Raw genomic sequence first — 24,485 nt, forward strand, 5'->3', positions numbered from 1 at the left:
TGTTTTGGAATTTTATTTATTTATTGAAAAACATTTATATTCTGCTGATCCTAAAAGCTTACTCTCAATGGATTACAATAAAAACATAAAAGCAGCATTACTAGACAAACAGACCATACGTACAGCATATTATCAATATAAAATTGCAAATAATAACATAAAACCATATCAGTATACTTGGCATAAATATATCGAAATATCCTCTCAAGCAAATCTGCAGAAAAAGCTTGCATGTGACAACAAACAGCTGAGAAGGGTGTTTGGTTACTGAATTGCATGTATGCTAGCCTTTGTTGAAATGTTTACTGTATAGATCTGAAGTGACCCTGGTGCTATAGAGGCAGGGAACAATGCTGGTATTTGTGAAGGGACAGATGTTTACAGTATATGCTTGACCAGGTTGTTTTCTTTTTTGGGTGGTCTGACAGGTGTTTGGAGTTGGTCACAAAATTCTTAAACAAATAACTGTGTAATTGGAGAAAATCGAAGTAAAAATAATTTTTGTACCCCCAGGTTAGGGGTACTGAACATGTTTCTGTTGGGTTACTTTCATCATTGCCCATAAGAAAACATAATAGGGATGTGCAGAGGGAAACAATTTGTTTTGGTTTGTTAATTTGTTTTGGGGGCATCTCAATTTGTTTCCTTAGTTTAAAAACAAACGAAAAATATTTGTTACTTTGTTTCATGTACTTTTAATTTTACAATAAAGTCAATGGGGGAAAGCTCTATTGACTTTATGGTAAAAGAAAAACTGGCCTAGGACCTAGCCCGAGGCCAGATCCCAATGCCAAAGTTCAGGCCTGGGCCCAATGTCGGGGACTGGCCCAGGCCTAGACCCTGTTCCAACACCGGGGCCCAGCCAAGGCTGGGTCCCATCACTGAGTCCCGAGTCTGAGTCTGAAGCTGGGGCTGGACCTGGACCTGAGGCTAGGTTCAATCACCAAGACCAGGACCTGTCACTGAGGCTGAGTCCTGGTGCCTGAGGCACGGGCCTAGGCCAGAACCTAGACCTGATGGCCCAGGAACAGACTTTCTGGTGTCTCCTTTTTTGATCCAACTACTAAAAATGATGTTCTTTTTTTTAGTGCACAAATATGAAGGTATTGGAAGGTGTTTCTTAGTTGGGTAGATCAGGTGGGTAATTTCTGTTTTTTATATTTGATTTTATTGTAGTTTTATATAATTTTATTATAGTTTTGAATGTATTGCGTACTGTTGTGAACAGCTCTGGCATGATCTGGTATCTGTTGAGCAGTGTAGAAGAATCAAACAAATAAATATTTTCAGCTGAGACCTATTTTTGGTTTGTATCATTCATATGAACTAAAAACTGGCCTCATTCTTGGCATTTTTCACATTTGTTCAAAACAAATGCACATCACTAAAACAAACATTTTCCATTTTTTCTTGAGCATATACTTACAAAGCTATCTTTATTCTCTATCACACAGTACAAACTGCTGAAGAGCTGCAGATATTTACAGGTAAATTATTGCTAATTCGCAGGCACATACAGGAATTCTATTACTGTACGATGAGCCACTGGCAAATACCTGTATATTTTCACAGATATTCAAGACTTTTTAGCAGGTCTGTGTTATGCTTATAGGAGGCAGAGCAGGCAGAAGGGCAGTCCCAGATGATCACCAGTTGCCTAGACAGTCACATTGAGGTCAATATTCAGCGTCATTTAGCCAGTTAAGTTCGGACTTAGCCAGCTAAGTGGCACTGTCTGAAAATTCAGCCACACTAATTAGCTGTCACTTAGCTGGTTGTTTATTGGTTAAACAGCTGGGTAAACTGCTTTTCTGTACTTTTTTTTTACTTAAAAAAAAAACAAAACAAAACCTCGGCAGACCGCCGAGTTATGAAGACCAATGTCGGTAAACTTGGCATCGGTCTTCATAACCGGCAGCCGCAGCTGGGTCGCGTTAGCAAGGAGGTGCTAAGGTCACGCAAGCGACCCTAGCACCTCCTTGCTAGCGCACCCACCTAATTTGGGTATAGCATGATGTCCCCCCTGTGGGCGCCATGAGCGTGTTAGGAAAGTGGGGGCTGACTTTTCAGCGCCTGCTTTCCGCGCTTTTTATTGCATTGGCCCCTTAGTTAATTGGATAAGTCTAGGTCAGCTATTTGGCTGTCCTTTAGTTAGCTGGAAAAACGTATCCAGTTAATTATAAGATAGCTGAGTATATTCAGTGGCAAGGTTGAGCCACTGAATATCTTGGCTTAGTTAGCTGGATAAGTTTATCCAGCTAACTTGTTCTGCTGGATAGGGGCTGAATATTGGCATCACTGATCTTAACAAGATGATTACAGATTCTTTATTAAACTGAAAAAATCTTTTGACAACAGAGCTGAAGAAGCAAGACATGAGAATCTGTATTATTACACATTCATTCTTTTTAAGGAACAGGTGAAACATAGGAATAAGTTTCAAGTAGTCTACTTACATATTTCCAATAATTTCCACAGTAAAGAAAACTTCTTAATACTGGTAATTAAAAAACAGTGTAGAAAGTATTAACAAAAACTTACTTTTGAAAGTCAAGATAGTTTAAATGAGGGGCATCTTCAAATATTTCGGTTCTAACCAAACTCAGAGTACGAGAGTTTTGGCAATTCAGGAGAGACAAATTTGGTAGATACTTGAGTACATTCGTGTCAAGACTTTCTAAGCTGTTCATCTTCATTATGTGGAGTTCTTTAAGATTTGGCAAATCTTTCATCCATTCTGGTTGAACTGAAATGCAAAGAAAATAACATAAGAATTGCCGTATTGGGTCGGACTGAGGGTCCATCAAGCCCAGTATCTTGTTTCTAATAGTGGTCAAGCCAGGACACAAGTACCTGGCAAGATCTCAAACAGTAAATAAATCCTATGCTAGTGAATAGCCAGTGATAAGTAGTGGCTATTCACTAGGGGCTGGATTTGTACGCCCGCGCGCAAGCTTTTAAAATCTACCCTAGTGTGCGCAAGGCCCGGCCATGCACATAACCCCCGTTTTTTTACGCGTGCAGGGGGAATACAAATTTGGTCATTCATTTTTAATGCAATATTCTGTGTTAATGCTAAAGCAAATTCAGCATTAATGTTAATGTGAGCTCATTAATATGGTTTTAATGTACATTAAGTTGTAACCCAGGCTTTTAATGCATGTTTAAACCTGTGTTAGCATTTGTGCAGTGTACTAAATAGGTCCCTTGGTTTGAGAACCTGCAGAAAACAGTGTTAATTAGGATATATTTCTGTTTTAGATGAATAATTCAAATTCTAACCCATTTCTTTTATGAAGTTGAAATGTGAGTTGGTTCACAGCTGATATAGAGAATAGGGGTTTGCAGGGATAAAAAAAAAAAATGTGTTTTCATTTTTTAGGTGGGAGTTTTTTCCTCTCCCAAATTTTGGTTTGTGGAATGTTTGATTTGTTTCATTCATGTAAAAAAAACCCAAACAAATCAAATGTAAAAAACAAACCAAAAACAACCCCCCCCCCCCCCAAAAAACAAAAAAACAAAAACCAAGGCTTCCCAATGCCTCCTGTCCCGTCCCCACCACCCATCCCTCCCACCCAGAAAAATGCCGGGGCCAGAGCCCCCCTGGCCCCCACTTACCCAGATCCATGAGGATCTGCAGGCCGAGGCTATTGTCCAGGCCGAGGCTGCGGTAGGTTGCTGCAACCTTGACCTCGGCCTACGCAAAGGAAATGCCTCGGCCTCAGCCTATGTAAGGCCAACACCCTGGCCCCTGCTTTGGACCTTGACCTATGCCCTAGGCGAGGCCCAGCCTCAGGCCTAGGCCTGATGTATTCTTTATAAATGAATGCAATGAAGAAGGTTCGTTTCATATGGGAGGCCCTCAGTGCATTTTCGGGCCCCTTAAATAAAACAAATTGCCCTTATTTGTCACATTAAAGAAATGCAAATCCCTATTGGAGAATGAGATTCAAATCATTACCACAACATATTCAACCAGGTTATAATAAGGGCTGGATCATCCCTAACCTAAAGCATGTTTATAATAAATAACATTATTAAGACTTACTGCTCAGAAGAAATGTCTCGCTGAGATCCAGCACATTCATAGTTGCCATAGGCATCTCCTCTCTGTCCCCTTTCATCTTTAAGGCAAATGAGAGCTCACTGATACCTCCATTTGTAATGTTCCCCAGCAGAGTGGTAGACAAGTTCAAGAAGGCTAGATTTGGAAAGCAGGCAAAAGCAAAAGGTTCAAGCTTTGTAATTGGATTGCCTGCAAGCGATAACTGCTTGAGTTGTAGCAAAGCAGAACATCCTGGCACAGACTGCAGCTGATTGTAGCTGATATCCAGGGCTTCCAGGTTACTCGAGCCTTCCTCTGTGCAGTTAAATCCTTCAATGACATTGCGTCTCAGTGTGAGGGCCCGCAGTTGGAAGAGCTGAACAATCTCATGCATGTCTAGCACAGACAGTTTGTTGTCGCTGAGGTCCAATATCTCCACAGTCTTTGGAAGACAGGAAGGGAAGCTTATTAGACCTTTGTCCATCAAGGTTAGGTTGGTCCAGCTCGTGTTGCTCATTTCCTCGCAGGGCAGGCCAGTAATGTTCTTATTGTCCTCAGCAAGATCCTGCTGCTTGGTTATCAAGAAAACTGTGGTGATGCCCTCTACAGCTGGAAAGGATGTCCTGTTGGCTGGGTCTGCCACTGCCTCCCATACCAAAAGGGCCATAGGTAGAAGGAAGGAAAACATCTTTTTCATCTATGTGCAATAAAGTTCTGTTTTCAAGAAGGAAAAAATAGTTTTATTTTCATTTTCCATTAAAATCACATATTTTTGGTTACCTTTTTAAGCATTTTCAACTACTTCCTACTTTCCACCTTGTTAAAAAAGACAAGAAACAGTGGCTTGTACTGCTCTCTTATGCTAATGGTTTGTCACACAGATTTGCTTACATTTCTTGAATATTCTTTTAACAATATTAAGGAAGAAATTAAACTTTTCACTTTCTGCCATGTTTTCCACATTCTTTTGTGTGTCGTGCTCTGGCCTATGGATCAATTCTTTAATATTAAGTTCAAGAAAACAGAGAGAAAATTTGCACTTCATTAATAATTTTCACACAGCATTCTTGAGAATTATTATTATTCATTTAGGTTAATTTTCTCTTGCCCAATAGCAAGTAATACTGCAACAATAACTTATAAAGGGGGTCATTTATCAAGGTGCTATATGGTGTTTTCACATGAACCATCTTTAACACAGAGAGAGAGACTAGCCATAATGCCCTCACACTAGATAGGTATTTATATCTCTATGGGAGGCCCCCTAGTAACTCAAGGTGAGGTTTAGGTATTAGTGTAGGGGTTAGGGGCCACTTTGACAGAACAGTGCTCTCCTGTGAAGATTTCGGAGTGAGGAAACTCACACAAAGATGAGATTTGTGCAATGTTCTCTCAACCTAGCTTGATGTTACCCAGGTAGAGAGTCCATTTTGCGATAAACTGCCTATTACCATAAAACAAGCCCCTTTTTCTATCGCATGCGATATTTAGTGCATTTTGATAAATCCAGGCCAAAGTTTGTAGTTGGATCAGATCACTATCGCCCAAATTTTCAAAGTGTTGCGCGCGTAAAATCCGAGGGTTACATGTGTGGCTGGGCTGTGCGTGCCGAGTGCATTTTAGAAACATGGCCATGATATAGCCCCCGGTACCTGCAGGACCAACAAAAAAGGGTGGTCCTGGGGGCAGGGTCTGGGCAGGGGCTAACCGGGACAGTGTCCATTAGGCCCTGTCCTGGGGAAGCGTGTGCCAGCAGTGGGCCAGTGCGCCAAAGTTACTTCTGCTCCAAAGGAGCAGGAAGATAAAAAACAAAAAAAATGTGAGTAGCTAGGTAGGGGTTAGAGGTTGGGGAGGAGAGGGGAAAAGGGAGGAAGGGTAGGTAGGGGTATAGGAATTGGAGCAGACTGGGATGGAACTGGGCAAAGGCCCAATCGCTTCGCCATGCGTACTTTACAAAATCCCCCCCCTGCGAGCGTGAGAAGCCACCCACCCGCACATACGCGCATGGATATTAAAATCCAGTGCACATGTGTGCACGGGAATCATATTTTATAACATGCGTGTGCAAACACGCGCAAGTTATAACGTGCCTGGAGCCACGCACACATGGATGCCCGCGCGAGCCTTTGAAAATCGACCCAAATTTATGCGAACCCTGTCAAATTGCATGAGATCACTCTAATGCGATCTGTAAAAAAATCAGAAGGGAAGAATCACCATGTAAGGAACCTTTAGTTTCCTTACCAAAAAGAGTGTCCTAGCTAACTGGGGAGGTTCACAGAGATTTAGTGAAGAGAGGTTTGGGTTTTGACACCTTCATATGGGAGTAGCAGATGGTGCACCCTAGCACAGGAGTGGCCAACTTTTTATGCATCAAGAGCCAAGAAACTAGAAAACACAGTACCAAAACTGCCCCATATTTCAGAGACCACAGGGGATTGGTGGGTGGGGAAGGCTGCCCGAAACTTGGAGCCCAGAGCCCTTGAGGAGCGGGGGAGCTGGTTCCAATGAAGACCCCCCATCTCCCTCAACTCCACCAGTTAATAGTAATACCCCCACAGTGTCCACACCAGTATCTCTCAATTTCCTCACCCTGTTCTGACCAGTCTTTCTCTGTCCTCCCCCTCTTTCCACCAGTCTCTCAATCAACCCCTACCCATTTCCCACCTTTCTCTCTCAATTCCTCCATCTGTTCCAACCAGTTTCTTTCAGTCCTCTCACCAGTCCCTCTCACCAGTCCCTCTCTCAACCCCCTTACCCTGTCCCCATCAGTCTCTCTCACTGTAACCTTCCACCTGTGCCACAAGTCTCTCCAATCCCAACAGTGTGTCTCTCATCAATCCTCCTCCCAGTTTCTCTCAATCTCCCCACTCTGTCCCCACAAGTCTCTCTCAATCCCTCTACAGGCTTCAACCAATCTCGCTCTCAATCCTCCCATCAGTCTCTTTCTTTCAATTCCCCCACCTTGTGCCCACCAGTCTCTCTCTCTCTCTCATACCCTGTCCCCCCACCAGTCTCTCTGACTTCCCTCAATCTGTCTCAACCAGTGTCTCTCAATTCTCCCATCTTCTGTCTGTCTCTCCAATCTGTCCCCACCAGTCCATCTCTCAGTCCTTCCACCCTTTCCCCTGTCTGTCTTTTGGCAGTCCCAGGAAAATATCCTCCGTGCCACACAAGAATAATGATGGAGGCTCAGCAGCTGTAACAGAATATCTTTTACCCCACTCCTTGTGCTACTTTGCATCTCCCTCATTCCCCCATTCTCTGCCATTAGCCCCCAATCCCCACTTTTTTCCCTGCTCCCACTTTTGGTTTCCTTCCTGACCTCCTGCACACACTCTTCTCCCCTACCCTCTACCCTCTACCAGTACCAATATCCCCAAACTCCCCCCTCGCTTTCTTTCTCATCCTGCCTGCATCTCTCTCTGCCTCCACCTACAATCTCTGTTTCTGACCCCGATGCCCTCTCTTTTCTTCTCCTCAGTACCCTCTCTTGGTTCTCTCTAATACACCCTCCACTATCACCCCTTCTGGTGCTCACATGTCCACTCTTCCAAATGACCTTTCTGTGTGTCTCTCAAATTCTTCCCCTCTTCCAGTCACCATTTCTGGTTCTCTCATACTCCTCCACCCCCCATCTCATCTATGAGTTACATTCTCTTCCCCCCACTTTTATCATCCCTAGTTCTCTGTCACCCTCCCTCTACTTCTTCACCACCTGTGGTTCTCTGTCACCCTTCCTCCCTCTTCACTACCTATTGTTCTTTGTCCCCCCCATCCTCCCCCTCCCATTCACTCTTCAACACACCCTCATCATCACCTCTGTCCCACTGCAACCCCATTTCTTGTTAATTACCTTCGCCCCTTCCTCATCACCACTTCTGGATACACCCTCCCCCTCTGACTTTCTTGCACCCTTCTACTACCTTTCCTCCAGATTTTCCAATCCCATCTACTCACATCCTTAGCTCTATTGAGCCCCTTCTACTCCCCCACAACCCCCATATGCTATCCCTCTCTCTTGCCTTCTATTTTCCCCACCCTAGTCCTCATTCCCTCAAACCTGCTGAAGAACAAATGGCAACATAGAACTAGGGGAGAAATAAGGTGCTGGACAGCCCAATTTCCTTTGCTGACTTCAGGAAGATGGGAAGGAAGTAACAATCACCCCCCTTCTCATGGGTAGCTGGAGCAGGGGGTTAACTGGCTCTTCTCTGCTTGGTTATGTTGTTTTCTCTGTTCCAGCCTTTCCCCTCCTGTCCTCTGCAGTGGTGCTCAGTTGTCATGGGACAGGAGCACAAAACCCACATTTTTCACATGAAAGAGCCACATGTGGCTCCCGAGTCACAGGTTGGCCACCCCTTCTCTAGCAGTATATAAACCCTGGTCTCCATCTTAGGGCATGGATTGTTCATTTGAATGTCTGGGTTAATCTTTCAGAAGGCAGAATGTCCCTGCCTCCTGTTAATTTGTTTTGTTGACTTATTTCCTGAGTTGCCCTCTTCGGGTCAACCTGTTGGTCTGACCCATTTTTGCTGTGTTGTGCTTTTTGATCCTCTTTTTGGAAACTTTTTTTTTTTTTTTTGTGAGAGCCTTAGGACCCCTTTGCAGAGGATTTAGGGAGTCCCAGTAAAAGGTAAGACTGAAGGATAGGGGAGATCTGCTGCTCTCTATCTCACCTCCAGTGGATAGGTCAGTTAATGAACCAGTACAGAGGGGTTTCAGTTTGGAGTCACTTTCCTTCAGTGACCATCATCTCATTTTTGGAGATAGAGGGTTTTTTTCTAACCCTCCTGTCTCTTCTTTGTTTTTCCCCTTTTGAGTCTGAGTCTATTTTTGTTCCTTTTGGGACTGGGTGCTCCTGGTATCAGGGTCTCAGTTTTCAAACCACTGGGAGGAGCCTGAGAAGTGGAGATTTCATCCGTGAGGAAAGAAATCCCATCCGTTACCAGAGGGAAGGGGTCAAAGGCAATGTTCAGGAGAGCTTTTTTTCTTTCTGCTGAACTAAGTGTCCTTCATTTGGGAGGAAAGTGCCAAACCGGTGCCTCTAGAAAGAGAATTTAAGATATTTAAGAAGACTACAGGAGAACTGGGACTTGTGGTATTCTAATGAGTAACTGGAACTAAATTCTAATCAGTCTACAGTGGGAAGAAGCTTCAGATAAATTTGGAAAGAGAATTACACTTTCTTCAATTTGAGTAATTGAAAAGGAGAAGGAGATAAATTGCTAAGGAATTGGCTTCCATAAATTCAAAGACTTTACTAGAAGAGTGAGGTCACACATTTATTAATCTGATCTCGTCATTATTGTTCATCAGCTTTATTTAACATGAAATAACTGTGAACAACAAATTTCAATCATTTGATCAACTATCAGTAAAGAAGCTGGAAACCACATTGCTTCTCAGTGTGATTATTGCTGCTCTACTCTGTGGAGATTATCAGTGCTGTTTTCAGGAACTGGAAAAGGGGCTGTGTACTTTGGTAAATGCGATAGGGCCATGAAACTATGCTTCATCCCACATGGAGCCCTGGACCTCAGAAGTAAAAGCTATCCTGGAGAATGTAGGGTTTCATTTATTTCTATGTGCCTTTTTTGTCCAGCATCTGGGTTTTATCCCACCCAAGGTGTTGTGGCATTGGCTCTGGGACAGCAGCCATTTGATCTCTTCCTTCACCTTCTGTCCAACATCCCCTTTTCTTGCACCCTACCCATAATACCCATCCCCTCTCTCTCCCTCTGCCCAGAATCTCTTATTCTCCCTGAACAGTATCCTCCTCTCTCCCCTCCATGCCTAACATACCAGCATCACCCCAATCATTTTGCCATCCTTCTGAAGTGCCAGTATCCTCTCTCTCATCTACCCAATCTTCATCTGTCCAGCACACTCTCTCTCTTTCCATCCTACCAACTACTCAGCACCTTCTCTCTTTCTCTTTCTCTGTCTCCACTACCCACTCAGCTCTATCTCACTTTCTGTACCCTGCTATCTGCTCTACACTCTCTCTTCACCCCAGACTGGCTCAGCACTCTCGCTCTATCCCCCATCTATTCTCCCCTAGTACCATCTTCCTCTCTCCAACTCTCTCCACTTTTCCAGAATTCATTTCCATCTGTCTCCCCTTACAACTCAGGCCCCTTCATGCATTCTTCTGCTGCCAGCATGATAGGCTCTCTTGGAAGCCTGCTCCTCTCACTCTTTGTCAGTGTCGGTGGGATGGGCTCTACCAGTGTCCCCAGTCCTCAGTCATCTCTTCAGACACCTGTCCGATGGGGTCTGTAGCCTCCACTGACAGCCATCGGAACTCTCTCCTCTTTGGCTATCAATGGAATGGGCTCACTGGCGGTCATGTGCCATCACTGGATTTTGCTACCCCCCCCCCCTCCCCCTCAGGTTTGGCATTGTAGGTGATGACCTAGTTCACCTAGTGGAAATGCTGGCCTTGATTATGTAACTCCTGAGTCTACCCCTCCCTCCTCCTTCAGCTTCCCAACATGGTCCTTTGAATTAGAGTAGTTTTGTTCATATTTATTATGTGATGAAATATTAACTACTGCTCTTCTTTTAGTTCAAAACGTTTTATTGAAGCACAAATAAACAGAGAACTAGACCTAGGGTACAGGGTTTCTTATGCATCCCCAGGTATCAACAAAGGGTAAGAAATCATACATTTTGGTATTTAATCCCCCCCCCCCCCCAATTCCCTTCTTTTGCCCCTCTCTTTCCCCTCCCTAAGTCCCACCCACCCCCCTACAAAGTTCACATGGGCGCTGCACGTTGTGCCCATAAGTACTCAAATGTATGCACAAAAACTTGTAGAGCAGTCATTAAGAACCAAACTCCTGGAACGATGTGGCAAAGTTTGAAGATAAGAGTCCCAAGTCAATAAAAAACTCAGACGGTGTGGGGGTGTATCACGAGATGCCAAATTATCTCTGTATAGTCTGCCCCAATCGTTCTGCCATTTCAGAGTAGAGCCCCCTAGCACTGTCCTGTCCTCTAATGCAGATCAATCTCCAATAGGGACTTTCTGGGGAATAATATCTTCACAATCTTTCTTAAAAAGTTAATTGAAGCAACAGAAAGTGGTTCAGTAGAAATATTTTCAATATCAGAGTTAAAAAAACAGGTTAAATTTTGAAAGCTAAGAGCAAATGCTTGCTTTTGTTCTATGAACAGTTGTTAAACCTGTGTTCAGCTGGAATATATTTTGGACATATATTTGTATTTTAAGTGCAACAATTTTACTAAACTTTTGCTATTCTTACATATTAGATATTATGTATCATTACTAATGATTTAAATAGTTTCATGTGACTGCAAAGTATGTCTTTCCAAAGGTCAACTTGCTAACCAATTGCTTCCCAGATAAATTAACCTTTAGGTGCATAGACATAGTACAACCATTTCCACAGTAAACAAGCATTCTTAATAGTGTTAATTACCAAACAGCATAGAAAGTTTTATTTTTGTTAATGAAAACTTCAAATGAAGTACATCTTCAAATATTTCTGTTCTAACCAGAAGTATTATGGGGTCATTGCAAGGGTGTTAGGCAGTAGGCGCACTAGACAAACCTTCAGCCTTGCACCCTTTCCCTCTCCCTGCACATTAATTTTCAGGCCAATAGGTCAACAACCCTTTCCCCGAAGTATTATGGTTAGAAAAGAAATGAGAGTTGTTGAGTTTAATTTCAACACTAAACAATATATAAAGACTCCAAACTGTTCTAAAATACTGCACAAAGAATGCAAGCAGAGCCAGCTTTTCAATTAGGCAGATTGAAGCTATGGTCCAAAGCACAGCTATTTTGGGAGCAGCACCAGGGACTTTGTTATGTATGAGTACACACGGCTTTGCCCTGACGCCTCCACTGGCCAGTGCCATGAATTTCAGGCAGCAGAGAACAGCAACCTGCTTTCTGCTTCAGCCCTTCAGGTGCCAGGCAAAGTTCATGCAAGAAGATCAGAGGGGTCAAGACTAGAGCAGGCAGAGTAAGATCAGAGCAAGGAGGAGCCACTCTGCTCCCTACTCCAACCTCTCCTCTCCTACAGTCAGAAAAGAATAGGAAGAGAGGAGTTGAGGCTATAGTGGACAGAGCAGAGCCCTCCTGTTGTTTTTCTCCCTCACCCTGGCTCTCCTGTCCTGCGGGAAACGGGAGGGGGCAAGAGTTTATTTTTGTCTGCTTATTTCTATTCAAAATTTGTTTTCACTTATTCTGTATTTGATGAGGGGTTTTTTTGTATTCTGTGTAGGGCACTATTCAAAAGTGTGTTTTGATGCGTAGTCTCAGGTTCCAGTTCTCAAAGGGGAAATCTGAGTATGAACCATACATACTTTTAGGCACTTTTAGAGTGGTCAATTTTCAGAAAGCCCTTTCATCTGGGTGAAGCAGGATTGGCTTTTGAAATTTGCCCTCCTATGTTCAATTATGTGTTGTTACCGGATTGCTCAGGGAGAGACAATGATTGTGGAGTTTAATTACCAAAATCTCAGGTAAAGGGTTGATGACCTATTGCCCTGAAAATAAATGGGCAGGGAGAGGGGAAGGGATGCAAGGCTGGAAGGTTTATGTAGTGTGCCTACTGCCTAACACCCTTGCACCGACCCCGCCTTATGACCTTCCATTTGGCAGCATAGCAGAGTGCAGCTTGAGAAATAATGCATACAGAAATGAGAGAGGCCCAGCTGCCCTCCATTTATGTGGAGAAAATCTGCTAAAGTTCTTAAGGAAATTGAACTGACAGCCTCAAAATGTAGCTTTAAACCACTGACAGTGAGAGGTTGAGTAAACTCTTTGCTTTTGTGTTTCAGATCACAGTGTGATCTGATTGTTGTTTGATTTGAAAGATGACAACTACAAACTGAGAACATGATGGGGGCTAGAAAATCAAGACTGACCCCCAGCATTTTACAGAGAAATTGATGGGTTCCCGGGGTTAGCAAAATAATTACTAAGAAATGTGAACAGCAGTAATGCACTAAGAAAGATCAGAATCTCAAGTGAGATGCTGTTACACTGCATGTTGGGTAATTATCTTGTATTGCTCACAAAAGGAAGAGTGATTATGTTTCCTTTCATAATGAAGCTCATTCATTCAACATTAAGTATGTGATTTTTGTTTTATCAGCACTGTCTGAAAATATTTGGGATTATCTTAATTCTAGATTTTTCTCATTCTCTTCTTATTTTAAAATAATGCTGTCATTTAATATGTATTGACAGCATTAAACAGTAATATATCAGTCTTGCGCAGATATTATTATGGCATCTCAGGTTAGAAACAGGCCACTGGCCAATAACAAAAAAATTAACTGAGAAAATCAGGTTCCATGAAAAAAAAAAAATAGAAGTACCAATAAAACCTGCTGGGCTATTAAATCCTGCTTGTTAAAATCAGGTGACCTTGGCTATTGCTGTGCAGGGTATTTTATCTATCTATCTATCTATCTATCTATCTATCTATCTATCTATCATCTCATTGCTGACAGAATTTCAGGTTAGCAGCTTGACGGAAGAGATCAAATTCTGCAATAGCAAATCCTTTCCCAACAAATACAGCAACACAGAGGCTACTGTACATTGATTTTGCAATGCCACTCCTGATTTCCAGCATGGATACCTCTCCACTAAATTATTGTTTTTTTTTCTGTAAAGATGATCTGCAAAGTCCTTGAATTACTGCTGCTCTGAGATGGGCTTCTGATTCCAGCAGCGCTTTTGACAACCACGAACCTCTGGTCGCAGGCTACCAGGATTTTAACCCCCCTTTTTTTTGTGTGTGTCTCTGCCTCAGCCTGGCTGTTGGATCCTGGAACAAGTGCGCTTTGTATCGAGTCATAAGCGTCACTTCCAAGTGACAGCCAGGATACTCTCCCTCCCTTCCAGGGACCCTGAGCACGGCCTCTGCAGCACCAAGGTGGGGCTCCTGCACGGTGTTGAATCGGCCCAAAGAATATTTCTTTATTTAGTGTTTTGGAAATCGGTTTGCCATTTAGCGTGCTATCGCCCCCCAATCTAATTCCAAAGTGATCCTTTCTCAGGACATTAGGCAGGTGCTTTCAGCTCATACACATTAAAAAAACGGTTCCCTTTTTTTTTTTTTTATATACCCCAAGGGCCAGATGTACTAAAGGGGTTTTCCCATTTTCTACTAACAGGAGCAAAGCTTTGCACATCTGGCTTTAAATACCAATAATACTAATAATACTACTAATAATAAAGTATCCATAATAATCCAACGCATTCATGCAAGGTAAAGTACTCACCAGAGTGCTGCCTTCCCCAACTGTTTTGTGTTCTGTTTTCTTGCTTGCTTTTCAGTGGCATCAACTGTTAACATGTGGAGCGTGAAGATCCCTCTTCTGTGTCGATTCCCCCTCCCCTTCCCTCCCTCCCCCTCCCTTCCCAGCTCCCTCCTACGTCCCTGCATAACAGACGTGGGAGTTCCCTGTCTTATTCCAAGATGACCCGGGATAACGAGGAGAAGAAAGGTTTGCTAGGAATTATGTCCTGCTCTGCCTTTCTGAAAGACTTGCCAAAAGATTTTAATGGGCAGGCAATTAATAACGACTGCTTTTCTGTGGACCAGCTAAGCCGTAGTATCAGTGCCGCAAATATCACCAAGCAAGAGAATTGCGCACAAAAAAGTGCTGCGTGCATTTTTAAGGCAAAATACCACGCACACTGACTGCACAAGTCAAGAACTTCTCCAGTTTCAGCAGGCAAGGCGCTTTAAATAAAGATACTTTCAGATCAGAACAGGTGCTGTATGTGTAGGTGCGGGCACATTTGAAAAAGAGGCAGCCAGGAAAAAAGATTAGTTATTGGTAACTGGCAAATTTGATGCCTAAATAAATGCAGTATTTTTGTGTGCGATTTTTATTTATTTTAATGTGGCCTCTTACAAAGTCACCTGTATATATTCTGGGTGAGTGCTTTCCCCTAAACTAATGCCAGCAGTACTGGAGGTCTCAGTCTGAGACCATCCGAGTCTTATCTTTCCTCCTGGCATTCTTCAGGTGTGGCTGACAACCTTCAGAGCATCTATTGCTTACAAACAAGATAGGGAATTGCACTTTAAATGGCTTTCTTTATCTGCAGACGTTTCTATTGTTTCTTTCTCTGGATTTTGACACCTGTAAATCTGATAAGGGTACACCATTCCTTAGACCGACCTTTAATTGCAAGAACACAATTTGACTTTATGCACGTGCAGTGTCAACGTGCACAGCAACTTTCGGACATTCGTTTTCATAAAAATAATGCTCCTCGTGCAAAACAAAAGGGGGTTGTTTTTTTCCCGATCTGTGCCTATAGGAAAATAAGGGGCACGGTCTCTGAGAGGAAAACCTGCTCAGGAGCCACCTTTCCTGCTTTTGCGATGAGATCCACTGCTTGCGCTCACGTCTTGATCTTTCTGACTGCAAGAAGTGGAATGTTAAGGGTGAAACCACCATGCATTCCTTCCTGACACCACGAGATAAGCAAAGGCCATGAAGAAACATTTCTAGGCGATGGTACCAGGTTGTAAAGTCTCCAGCAGAGGCATTCCAGCACAGAAAAGCATGCTGCAAGGCCCACATATGTATTTCTCAATTATCCTAAAGGTAAAAAGAAACCATCATTTGAAAAGGGGGGTTATAGAATCGTTCGTCAGTGAACAAGTATTTTTAGCGGAATGATTTAGACTTTTTTTTTTCCCAGGGAGCTCTATAAGGTTTACAAATATGGACACATTTATTACAATGTAATATTCATCACTGCAGACTGTCAGTAGGTATGCCAGTAAAGGAAATTAATTTGTAATGATATTTGGATTCAAATTAACTTATATGTGATGTATATATGTATTTGCAGCTTTTTTATACTTACTAGTAGCTTGCTTATTACAGCGGTTACTACCCTAAGCCAATTAAGCCTGATACATCACTTTGAATGCATATACAGCATTGCTCTCTGCTTCAACGGGAGGGGGAAATATGGAAAAGAGGAGATTTACATTCAGACAACATCCAACAAGGCATTGATCTGTGCAATCTGGGTAACCAAGCGGTGGTTACTACCCTCAACCATAAACCTTATGCTCACCTTTGATGCAACTCCAACATTACTCTCTGCATCAATGACAAGGGGTGGCAGGAAATTTGAATCAAACAGTTACCAGCAAGGGCCCTGAACCCAGGGCACAAAACCCCATGGAGTAGTGACGGATTTAGGATTTTGATACCCCTAGGCACAGATGCAGTAGTGTCCTCCCACCCCGATAAGGTCAGACAACCGGGAGCAGGTCTAAGGTACAGCCCCACAGTTTCTTATGGCAGCTCAGAAGTTATATTATTTGGCAAAAATGTGACAATTCTGACCTACAGTGACAAACATTTCCATCTTTTATACTAGATTGCTTGTGTCTGTATAATTTATTTTCCTTTTACTGAGTAAGGTAAAAGATCTCAAGAATCAGTACAGGGAGCAGACCTCAGGGATGGGGGGAGGAGAAGGAAAGGGGGAGAGGACCATGGGAAGAGCAAGGGAAGAGGACCAGGAATGGGGTGAGGAGACGGTGAGAGGAATGGGGATTGGGAGAGGGAAAAGGGAGAAAGGTCCGGAGAAGGGGAAGACTGAGGTGCGGGGGGAAGATATCTGGTATCCGGAATGGGAGAAGAGGAGGGAGAGCACAGGATCTGGGGAGATGGGAGAGGCAGGAAGGAATGGAGGTTCCTGAATCTGGGGATAGAGCCCAAGATCAAAGGAGACAGTTTGTGAATTGGGGTAGGGGTTCGGAGGAGAAGGAGGCAGGTATGGCACTCCCTATCATACTCTGGTCTTGCTCTCCCTTCCATCCCCCTCTGTAACCTCTCACCCAGTCTGGCACGCATGCACACGCCTGCACACAGTACCAATCCCTTCCCCCCTCCCCCCATTCACTGCCTCCCTCCCTCATTCCTCTCTCTCTCTCTCTGTTGCTATCGTCGCTGCTCGACGCCCCCACTCCACCCTCTTTACCTCTGTGGCAACTCCCTCTGGGTCTGATGGACGGCTGGCTACCACAGCATCTCCATGCCGTCTCCCTCTGGCGTTCCCGGACCGGCTCGATGCTGCAACTCCGCCATCTTGTCCTGATGCCTAGGGCGCGCGCGTCCTGACTCATGTACCAGCAAGGGCGCGAACCTCAGGGGCGTCCCCCTGAGATGACGTCATCTGCTTCCAATATTTAAAGGTCTTTGAAAACGCTAACAAACTGAGTTAGCAAGGGGATTGCTTCGGCTTTTCTCCCAAGCTACTCTGCCTCCTCGGATTTACCAGAGGTACCCGCTCCTCGAGGGCCTCGCTTTTTTCTTTATTTTCAGATTACAGATAGGAACCGGTACTCGCTCCTCGAGGGCCCATGTTCCTGGACACTCTGAAGATTCTCTACTGCCTGGAAGCTATCGCTGCTACAAAGAATTGTGAGTTACCATCGCTCTCTCAGAGCTTTCCCTGGAACCAGGTATTCGCTCCTCAAGGGCCTAATCCTTTCCAGCTCCTGAGCTTACTTGAGACCTTACGTGAGTTTTGTCATCTAGTTCTGTTCATGAACTCTGCCTACTCTGTCTACTCACTTTCTACAGTTTCTCAACAGCTCAGCCATCCTGGGATCGTTGTTCAAGTACCTGAGGGACTACTGCCCTGCCGGGCATATCAGCTCACTACTGCCACCTCTGGTGGTTTCTAATAACCTGTTTAATAAAAGAACTAATGTGTGTCTGTCTCCATACTCTAGCCTAGCCGGTGGTCCCTCTTGGGGTATCCTCCCGGGGGTGTAGTCATCTGCCATCGGCCCAGGGATCCACCCACAACTATATCAGATTTATATCGGATTGCTAACTCCCTAGCAAATCCAGAACAGATTGCTAACACCGCAGTCTATCTAACATCAGAGATATAACAGATTGCTAACTAGCAAGACTATATCTGAGATACTACAAGATTGCTGACTCCTCCCTCTCCAGGAGCCCGCTATACCGAGCTTTCTCTACAGATTGCTCCTCCTATCTGATTGCTCCTCCCATCAAGCTTCAGATTTCTAAAACTCTCTCTCTGGCCCACAGATATATGGCCTTCAGCTGATCTCCTGCTCGGTCCCTCCTAACTTCCCCAGAATGATTCCCTTTGCTCTATTTGCCTCAGACTCAACCCCCTCTCCCTTCCTGTTCCCTTCACGCTGCCCAGGAGGGGAGGGGCTGGATCAAGAAGCAATAGGCTGTTCTCTGCCCACTTGCCTAGTAATTTTTAGCCCAGCTGGAAGGCAGCAAATCCTCAGCCAGTCTGCTGCCCCTCCAGATGTTTGCTGGAGGGGCAGCAGACTGACAAGCCCAAGCCTGCCTGGGGGCAAAAAATAACTGAAATGCTAGCATGGTCCAACATAAATGAAAAGTCAGAAAGAGAAATATGCTTCTCTCCTTATATCACCTAGGATGAAGGAGAGAGGAAAAAAAGAGGAATGGAACAGTCAGCATGGCTTTACCCAAGGCAAGTCTTGCCTCACAAATCTGCTTCACTTTTTTGAAGGAGTTAATAAACATGTGGATAAAGGTGAACCGGTAGATGTAGTATACTTGGATTTTCAGAAGGCATTTGACAAAGTTCCTCATGAGAGGCTTCTAGGAAAAGTAAAAAGTCATACGATAGGTGGTGATGTCCTTTTCGTGGATTACAAACTGGCTAAAAGACAGGAAACAGAGAGTAGGATTAAATGGACAATTTTCTCAGTGGAAGGGAGTGGACAGTGGAGTGCCTCAGGGATCTGTATTGGGACCCTTACTTTTCAATATATTTATAAATGATCTGGAAAGGAATACGACGAGTGAGATAATCAAATTTGCAGATGACACAAAACTGTTCAGAGTAGTTAAATCACAAGCAGATTGTGATAAATTGCAGGAAGACCTTGTGAGACTGGAAAATTGGGCATCAAAATGACAGATGAAATTTAATGTGGATAAGTGCAAGGTGATGCATATAGGGAAAAATAACCCATGCTATAATTACACAATGTTGGGTTCCATATTAGGTGCTACAACCCAAGAAAGAGATCTAGGCATCATAGTGGATAACACATTGAAATCATCAGTTCAGTGTACTGCGGCAATCAAAAAAGCAAACAGAATGTTGGGAATTATTAGAAAGGGAATGGTGAATAAAACAGAAAATGTCATAATGCCTCTGTATCGCTCCATGGTGAGACCGCACCTTGAATACTGTGTACAATTCTGGTCGCCACATCTCAAAAAAGATATAATTAGGGCTACCAATATGATAAGGGGAATGGAACAGCTCCCCTATGAGGAAAGAATAAAGAGGTTAGGACTTTTCAGCTTGGAGAAGAGACGACTGAGGGGGGATATGATAGAGATGTTTAAAATCATGAGAGGTCTAGAACAGGTAGATGTGAATCGGTTATTTACTCTTTCGGATAATAGAAAGACTAGGGGGCACTCCATGAAGTTAGCATGTGGCACATTTAAAACTAATCGGAGAAAGTTCTTTTTCACTCAATGCACAATTAAACTCTGGAATTTGTGTACAGTTAGTGTAGCTGTGTTTAAAAAAGAATTGGATAAGTGCTTGGAGGAGAAGTCCATTTTGGGTACTTGCCAGGTTCTTATGGCCTGGATTGGCCACTGTTGGAAACAGGATGCTGGGCTTGATGGACCCTTGGTCTGACCCAGTATGGCATTTTCTTATGTTCTTATGTTCTTAATAAAGAGCAGAGTGGAGGCAGAGGTGGAGGCAGAGATGAATGAGAATGAGGGCAGAGGTACAAAACTGCTTTCCTGTGTTAGGCACATCTCTGGAGAGGGACAGATCAGGATTATCAGAGAAGACAGAGAACAAGATGGTGTATGTAGCAGACAAAAGCAGGGAGGTAGTTTGTAGCAAGGCCATGAATGCATTTATATGGGAGGAAATGAGAAATGTCATATTTAACAGGGAACCAATAAAAGCTCTCAGCAGAGGAGTAGCAAGGGCACAGTATGGTAGGTAGAAAAGTAGCTGTGCTATCAATTTTTGAAGAAGCTGCAATGGATAGTGTGCAGAAGTATTAATTGATTGTAATTAATGTATTCTGTAGTAGTGTGCCTGTATGATAGGTGTATTTGTGGATATATATATTTAACAATATGCTGTATACTGCAATGTAATAAAGGCATCATATCTACTAATTCCTATGATATTGGTAACGCTGTACCTTTAAATTCTCAGTCCTCCAGCTAACTGCAAGAGGTTGAAGGTCAGTATAGGGGAAAGCAGAGCACAGAGGTGGAGTTTATACTTTTGAGATAGTTCATGAGTGCACAAGATAGAGTTATAATTTTAAATGCAGGACATTCAATTATAGAAGTCTGTTGTGTGATCTAAAGTTGACAACAAAACAGCAGGGTATCAGAATTCCTCAGGTGTGATGTCAGGCCTGAATACCTTCAACTACCTGACAAGTGTCAGTATTCTACCACTTGCATACCTTGAAGTGCTTTATTGTATTTTAAGTATTTTTGTAAGTGTTTGCACCTAACCTGTACCATTATGCAGGGATATCAGGAGAGTTTGGAATCTCAAGTACATTCCAGGGAACTTGTGGATTTTTCTCACCCTGAGATTGGGGAGAGATGGACTGGGGGAGAAGGTGGTTGTGGAATGCTGGATAGGGGCAAGGGTAGAATTCATGCAGCATTTTGTCTTATGCACAGTAGCCCTAGTACTTGCCATGTAGATACTAACATATCCTCTTGCTGGAAAGGTATATTAGGGATGCGCGGAGGATGTTGGTTTGTTTCGTAGATCACTTCCATTTGTTTGGTTCATTTCAAACAAAAAAAAAGCTTATTAATTTGTTCCATTTGTTTTTCATTTTCCATTGAAGTTGGAAAGAAATAAACAGAACTAGGGGTCACAAAATGAAACTCCAGGGAGGACGTCTCAGAGCCTAGGGATTGCTTCCTCTATTGACTTCTATAGAGAACAAAAAATGGACTGAACCCAGTGCCAAAGCCTAGGCAAGGGCCTGGTCTCAGGGTCGGGGCCAAGGTACTTCACCTGTCTAAAACTGATGGGGCCAGGGAGCTCCCACCCCAGCTCCCACTTACCTCTTTCCTGCATCCTCCTTAGAATAGGGCAGAAATGGTACCCAATCACTCCTGCCCAGGAACCAAGGTCTAGGCCTGGGCTGGGGCCCTCCCCTATCTAAAGCTTTCAGGTCAGGGGAGCTCTACTCCAGCCCCGATTTACCCCTGGCAGTTTTAGATAGGGGAGGGCCCCAGCCCAGGCCTAGACCTTGGTACTGGGCCTGGCCCAGGTATAGACCTCAGTGCTAAGCCTAGATCTCTCTGCTGAGCCTGACCCAGCCTAGGCCCTAGCGTCAGGTCCAGGCCAGTCCAGTCAGAACTATTGGAGGTCTGTTATTTTTTTTTTTTTTTAATATGCCACGAATATGGAAATACATGAATATTTTGGGTAGTTTTGCAGGTGGCTATATTCGGTTCATTCCATTTGGAACAAACTATCCCCTACAACTTTTCTCAGCTTTGCTTATTCATCTTTTCTCCTCTTCTATGCCAAGTCCCTCCCTGTACCCCTCTTTCCTCTTCTCCAGCCTGTTCCCTTCAGTCTTTTTCCCCTTCTCTTCCCTCCAGTAAAGCCATTTTCTATGCACCTCTCTCCCAAGTCCCTCTGTCTCCTTCCCCATCCTTCTCTGCCCCTCGCTGCTCTCTCTTGTGCCTCTCTAAGGCTCTCCCCTCTCCCCTATGTGCCTCTCTCAAATCTTTCTGTCCTTGCCTCCTTCTTCCCCATGTCCCTTTGTTCTTCACTCTCCTCTACCCCTGTCCTTCTCCTCTTCCTCTCTGTGCCCCTTCTATCCCTGAGGTCCTTAATTCCTGAGCCTACTCCTTTACTCTGTCTTTCCTTTCCTCCTCCTGTGCCTTTCTAACCTTCTCTCTTTCTTTCTCTGTCCCCCTATGCCCCTCTGTCTTTCTCCTCTCTAAAAAAAACAAAACAAAACGCAGCAGCACTTTTAAAACACATCACAGTGCTTTCCTACCCTGTCTGTGTTTTCAGCCCTAATTAAAAAACAACAAACCCCAGTCTTAGTAACACCACAGAGCCGGTGGGGGAAGGTGCTGTGGAAGTCACCTCTCTTTAGTGTGCACTGCTGTAGCACTACTCAGATTTAACAAGAGGGAAAGGGAGGAACAGGCAGCGAATGCTTCAGGGGCAGCCTCTGGGCCTGCGGTGCTTTTTAAAAGAGCTGGTTTTTTTGTGCCACTGACTGAAGCATTTTCTTAAATTAAAAACATCTGTGCAATATATGTATTGCTGCTACAAAGCCCGGCATATGGTAAGGCTTATATTATGAAAAAGCTGTGCATACGTAACCCCACCCAGGACCATCCTTGAGGCAGCTTCTCCGGGCCCCAAACGACCGAGGTAGCTCTACTCCAACATCATTTCCTCTTCCTGCGCATCAGTGCACCGGAATCTGTAGTAGCTGACAGTAAGGTGGCAGAAGAATTTCAACCTCCAGTGGCTCCTTCTGCTTATTGACCTCCTGTAAGGAGGAGGGACTCACTCCAGCAGATTTTCCCTGGATCCAGCTCCCCTGTGTACCCTTTGCATAGAATAAGACCACATGCAGTCTGGGCATAGCCTGTGTATATCAAATCATTAGGGAGGCATAATTCCAGATAGGCCCCTCTCAACCTGCCTCTATGGGAGTAATTTTCAAAGTTACTTATGAGCATAAAACATGGGTATATGTGCGTAAATGGTTTGTTTTAAAATTGTCTGGAGTTTGGGAGCATAAAGGTATGCACTTGACCCGATTTTGTGCACACTTTTATGCGTACAAAACTCAAGCACTCCAGGGTGGGGGTGGGGACGGGCGGAGTTAGAATTTACATGCACACTTATGATTTTAAAAAGTATGCGTATAAGTTTTATGCACACCTACGCTAAAAGCCTAATTGCCTTGGCTATCAAGGTAGATCTCAGGTTCAAGGAACAGGTACAAGAAAGTAAAGCCTCTCGTTGTCCCATTCAGCTGGCCCCTCGGTTCCAGCAGTCCCTGACACCCTCTACCAGGCCTGCACAGGCCACACCCTCAGAGGAACCTATGAAGTTGGATCATTCAAAGTTGACCAGGGAAGAGAAATGCAGACGGAAGCAGTTGAACCTCTGCCTCTATTGTGCCAGCCTGTTGCATTTTATCAACTGCTGCTCCGGGAAACTAGTACACCTAGGGTTGGTTGGAGAGGTGACCCTAGGTCAATCCCTCCAATCTCAACAACTATTGGTGCTTGTCTTTTTCACTTTCGGGGAAATCTCAGTCCATTCCAAGGCCTTCCTGGCCTCTGGGGCTGGAGGTAATTTTATTGAGGAGTCACTGGTCCAGCAATACAACCTGCCCACTACTGTTCTGATCAACGCCCTCATCATTGTATCCATCTATAGAGAGCTTCTGCCTAGTCACCTGTCCGTGATCACTTTCGCCTCTGCATGCAGACAGGACTCCTTCATAAGCAACACATAAACTTTTAGGTGTTGCCCAAGGCCATCAATTCAGCTATTCTTGGACTTCCTTGGCTCCGACTTCACCAACTGACCATGGACTGGTACATGCTACAAATTTCCTGTTGGGGCCCTACCTGCATGGAGAATTGCCTTACCCAGGTCCTGCCTTCAGTTACTGTGGCTCGGTCTACTGCCCCTTCTTTACCGGGCTTGCTGTCTCAATATGCCATTTCTCAGACTTCTGCAAGGAGTAGGCTGAGATGCTACCGCCTCACCAATCCTATGATTGCCCAATAGATCTCCTACCTGTGACGACACCCCATAGAGGGCAGTTATATCCATTATCAGCATGCGGGACAGAGTCTGTGTCCAAATTCATCCAAGAGAATTTGGACAGAGGGTTTATTTAGCCCTCATCTTCGCTGGCGGGGGCAAGTTTCTTTTTCATGTGGAAAAAGGACGTCTCTCTCCGGTCCTGTGTAGACTAACAGGGTCTCAATATGATCACTAAGAAAAATCATTATCCTCTGTACTTGCCCCAGTGTGGAAGAGAGAACAGAGAGAGGACTCGTGGTTGATTTTTTGGAAGGAGTTTTAAAACATTTGTTACATGATGCATTGCCAATGATGCCATTCCCAACAGCTAAAGTAATTGAACATGGATGGATTCATTTGATTTGGTCTGGAATAGCAGTAAAGTGGGATTATCCCTTGGACTTTTCTCTTCTTTCCAGGCTGAGCCCATTCCATTGCAGATCTGAAATTCTAACATTTCTAAGACAAGCCGGACTCACTTCCCTAGATATCACGGGGTAAAAACGGGACTGGTTCAGTCTGTCCAGATTACAGAGGCAGTTGATAGTTCTGAAATTTACACAAAATGTTATGAAT

General features: G+C 44.1%; 1 protein-coding gene across 1 annotated transcript in view; it reads right to left on the bottom strand.

The window, feature by feature from the left end:
- Positions 1 to 14,433, bottom strand: part of LRRN4 (leucine rich repeat neuronal 4) — a 40,859-nt gene extending 26,426 nt beyond the window's left edge. Inside the window, exons 1-3 of the mRNA XM_029593497.1 lie at positions 14,318 to 14,433; positions 4,049 to 4,759; positions 2,542 to 2,746 (exon numbers count right to left, since the gene is read on the bottom strand). Coding sequence (XP_029449357.1) covers positions 2,542 to 2,746; positions 4,049 to 4,742 — 899 coding nt within the window. The 5' untranslated portion in view covers positions 4,743 to 4,759; positions 14,318 to 14,433. The remainder of the gene's footprint in view (positions 1 to 2,541; positions 2,747 to 4,048; positions 4,760 to 14,317) is intronic.
- Positions 14,434 to 24,485: the final 10,052 nt, after the last annotated feature.

Source organism: Rhinatrema bivittatum, chromosome 3 (assembly GCF_901001135.1).
Source record: "Rhinatrema bivittatum chromosome 3, aRhiBiv1.1, whole genome shotgun sequence".
NCBI lineage: Eukaryota > Metazoa > Chordata > Amphibia > Gymnophiona > Rhinatrematidae > Rhinatrema > Rhinatrema bivittatum.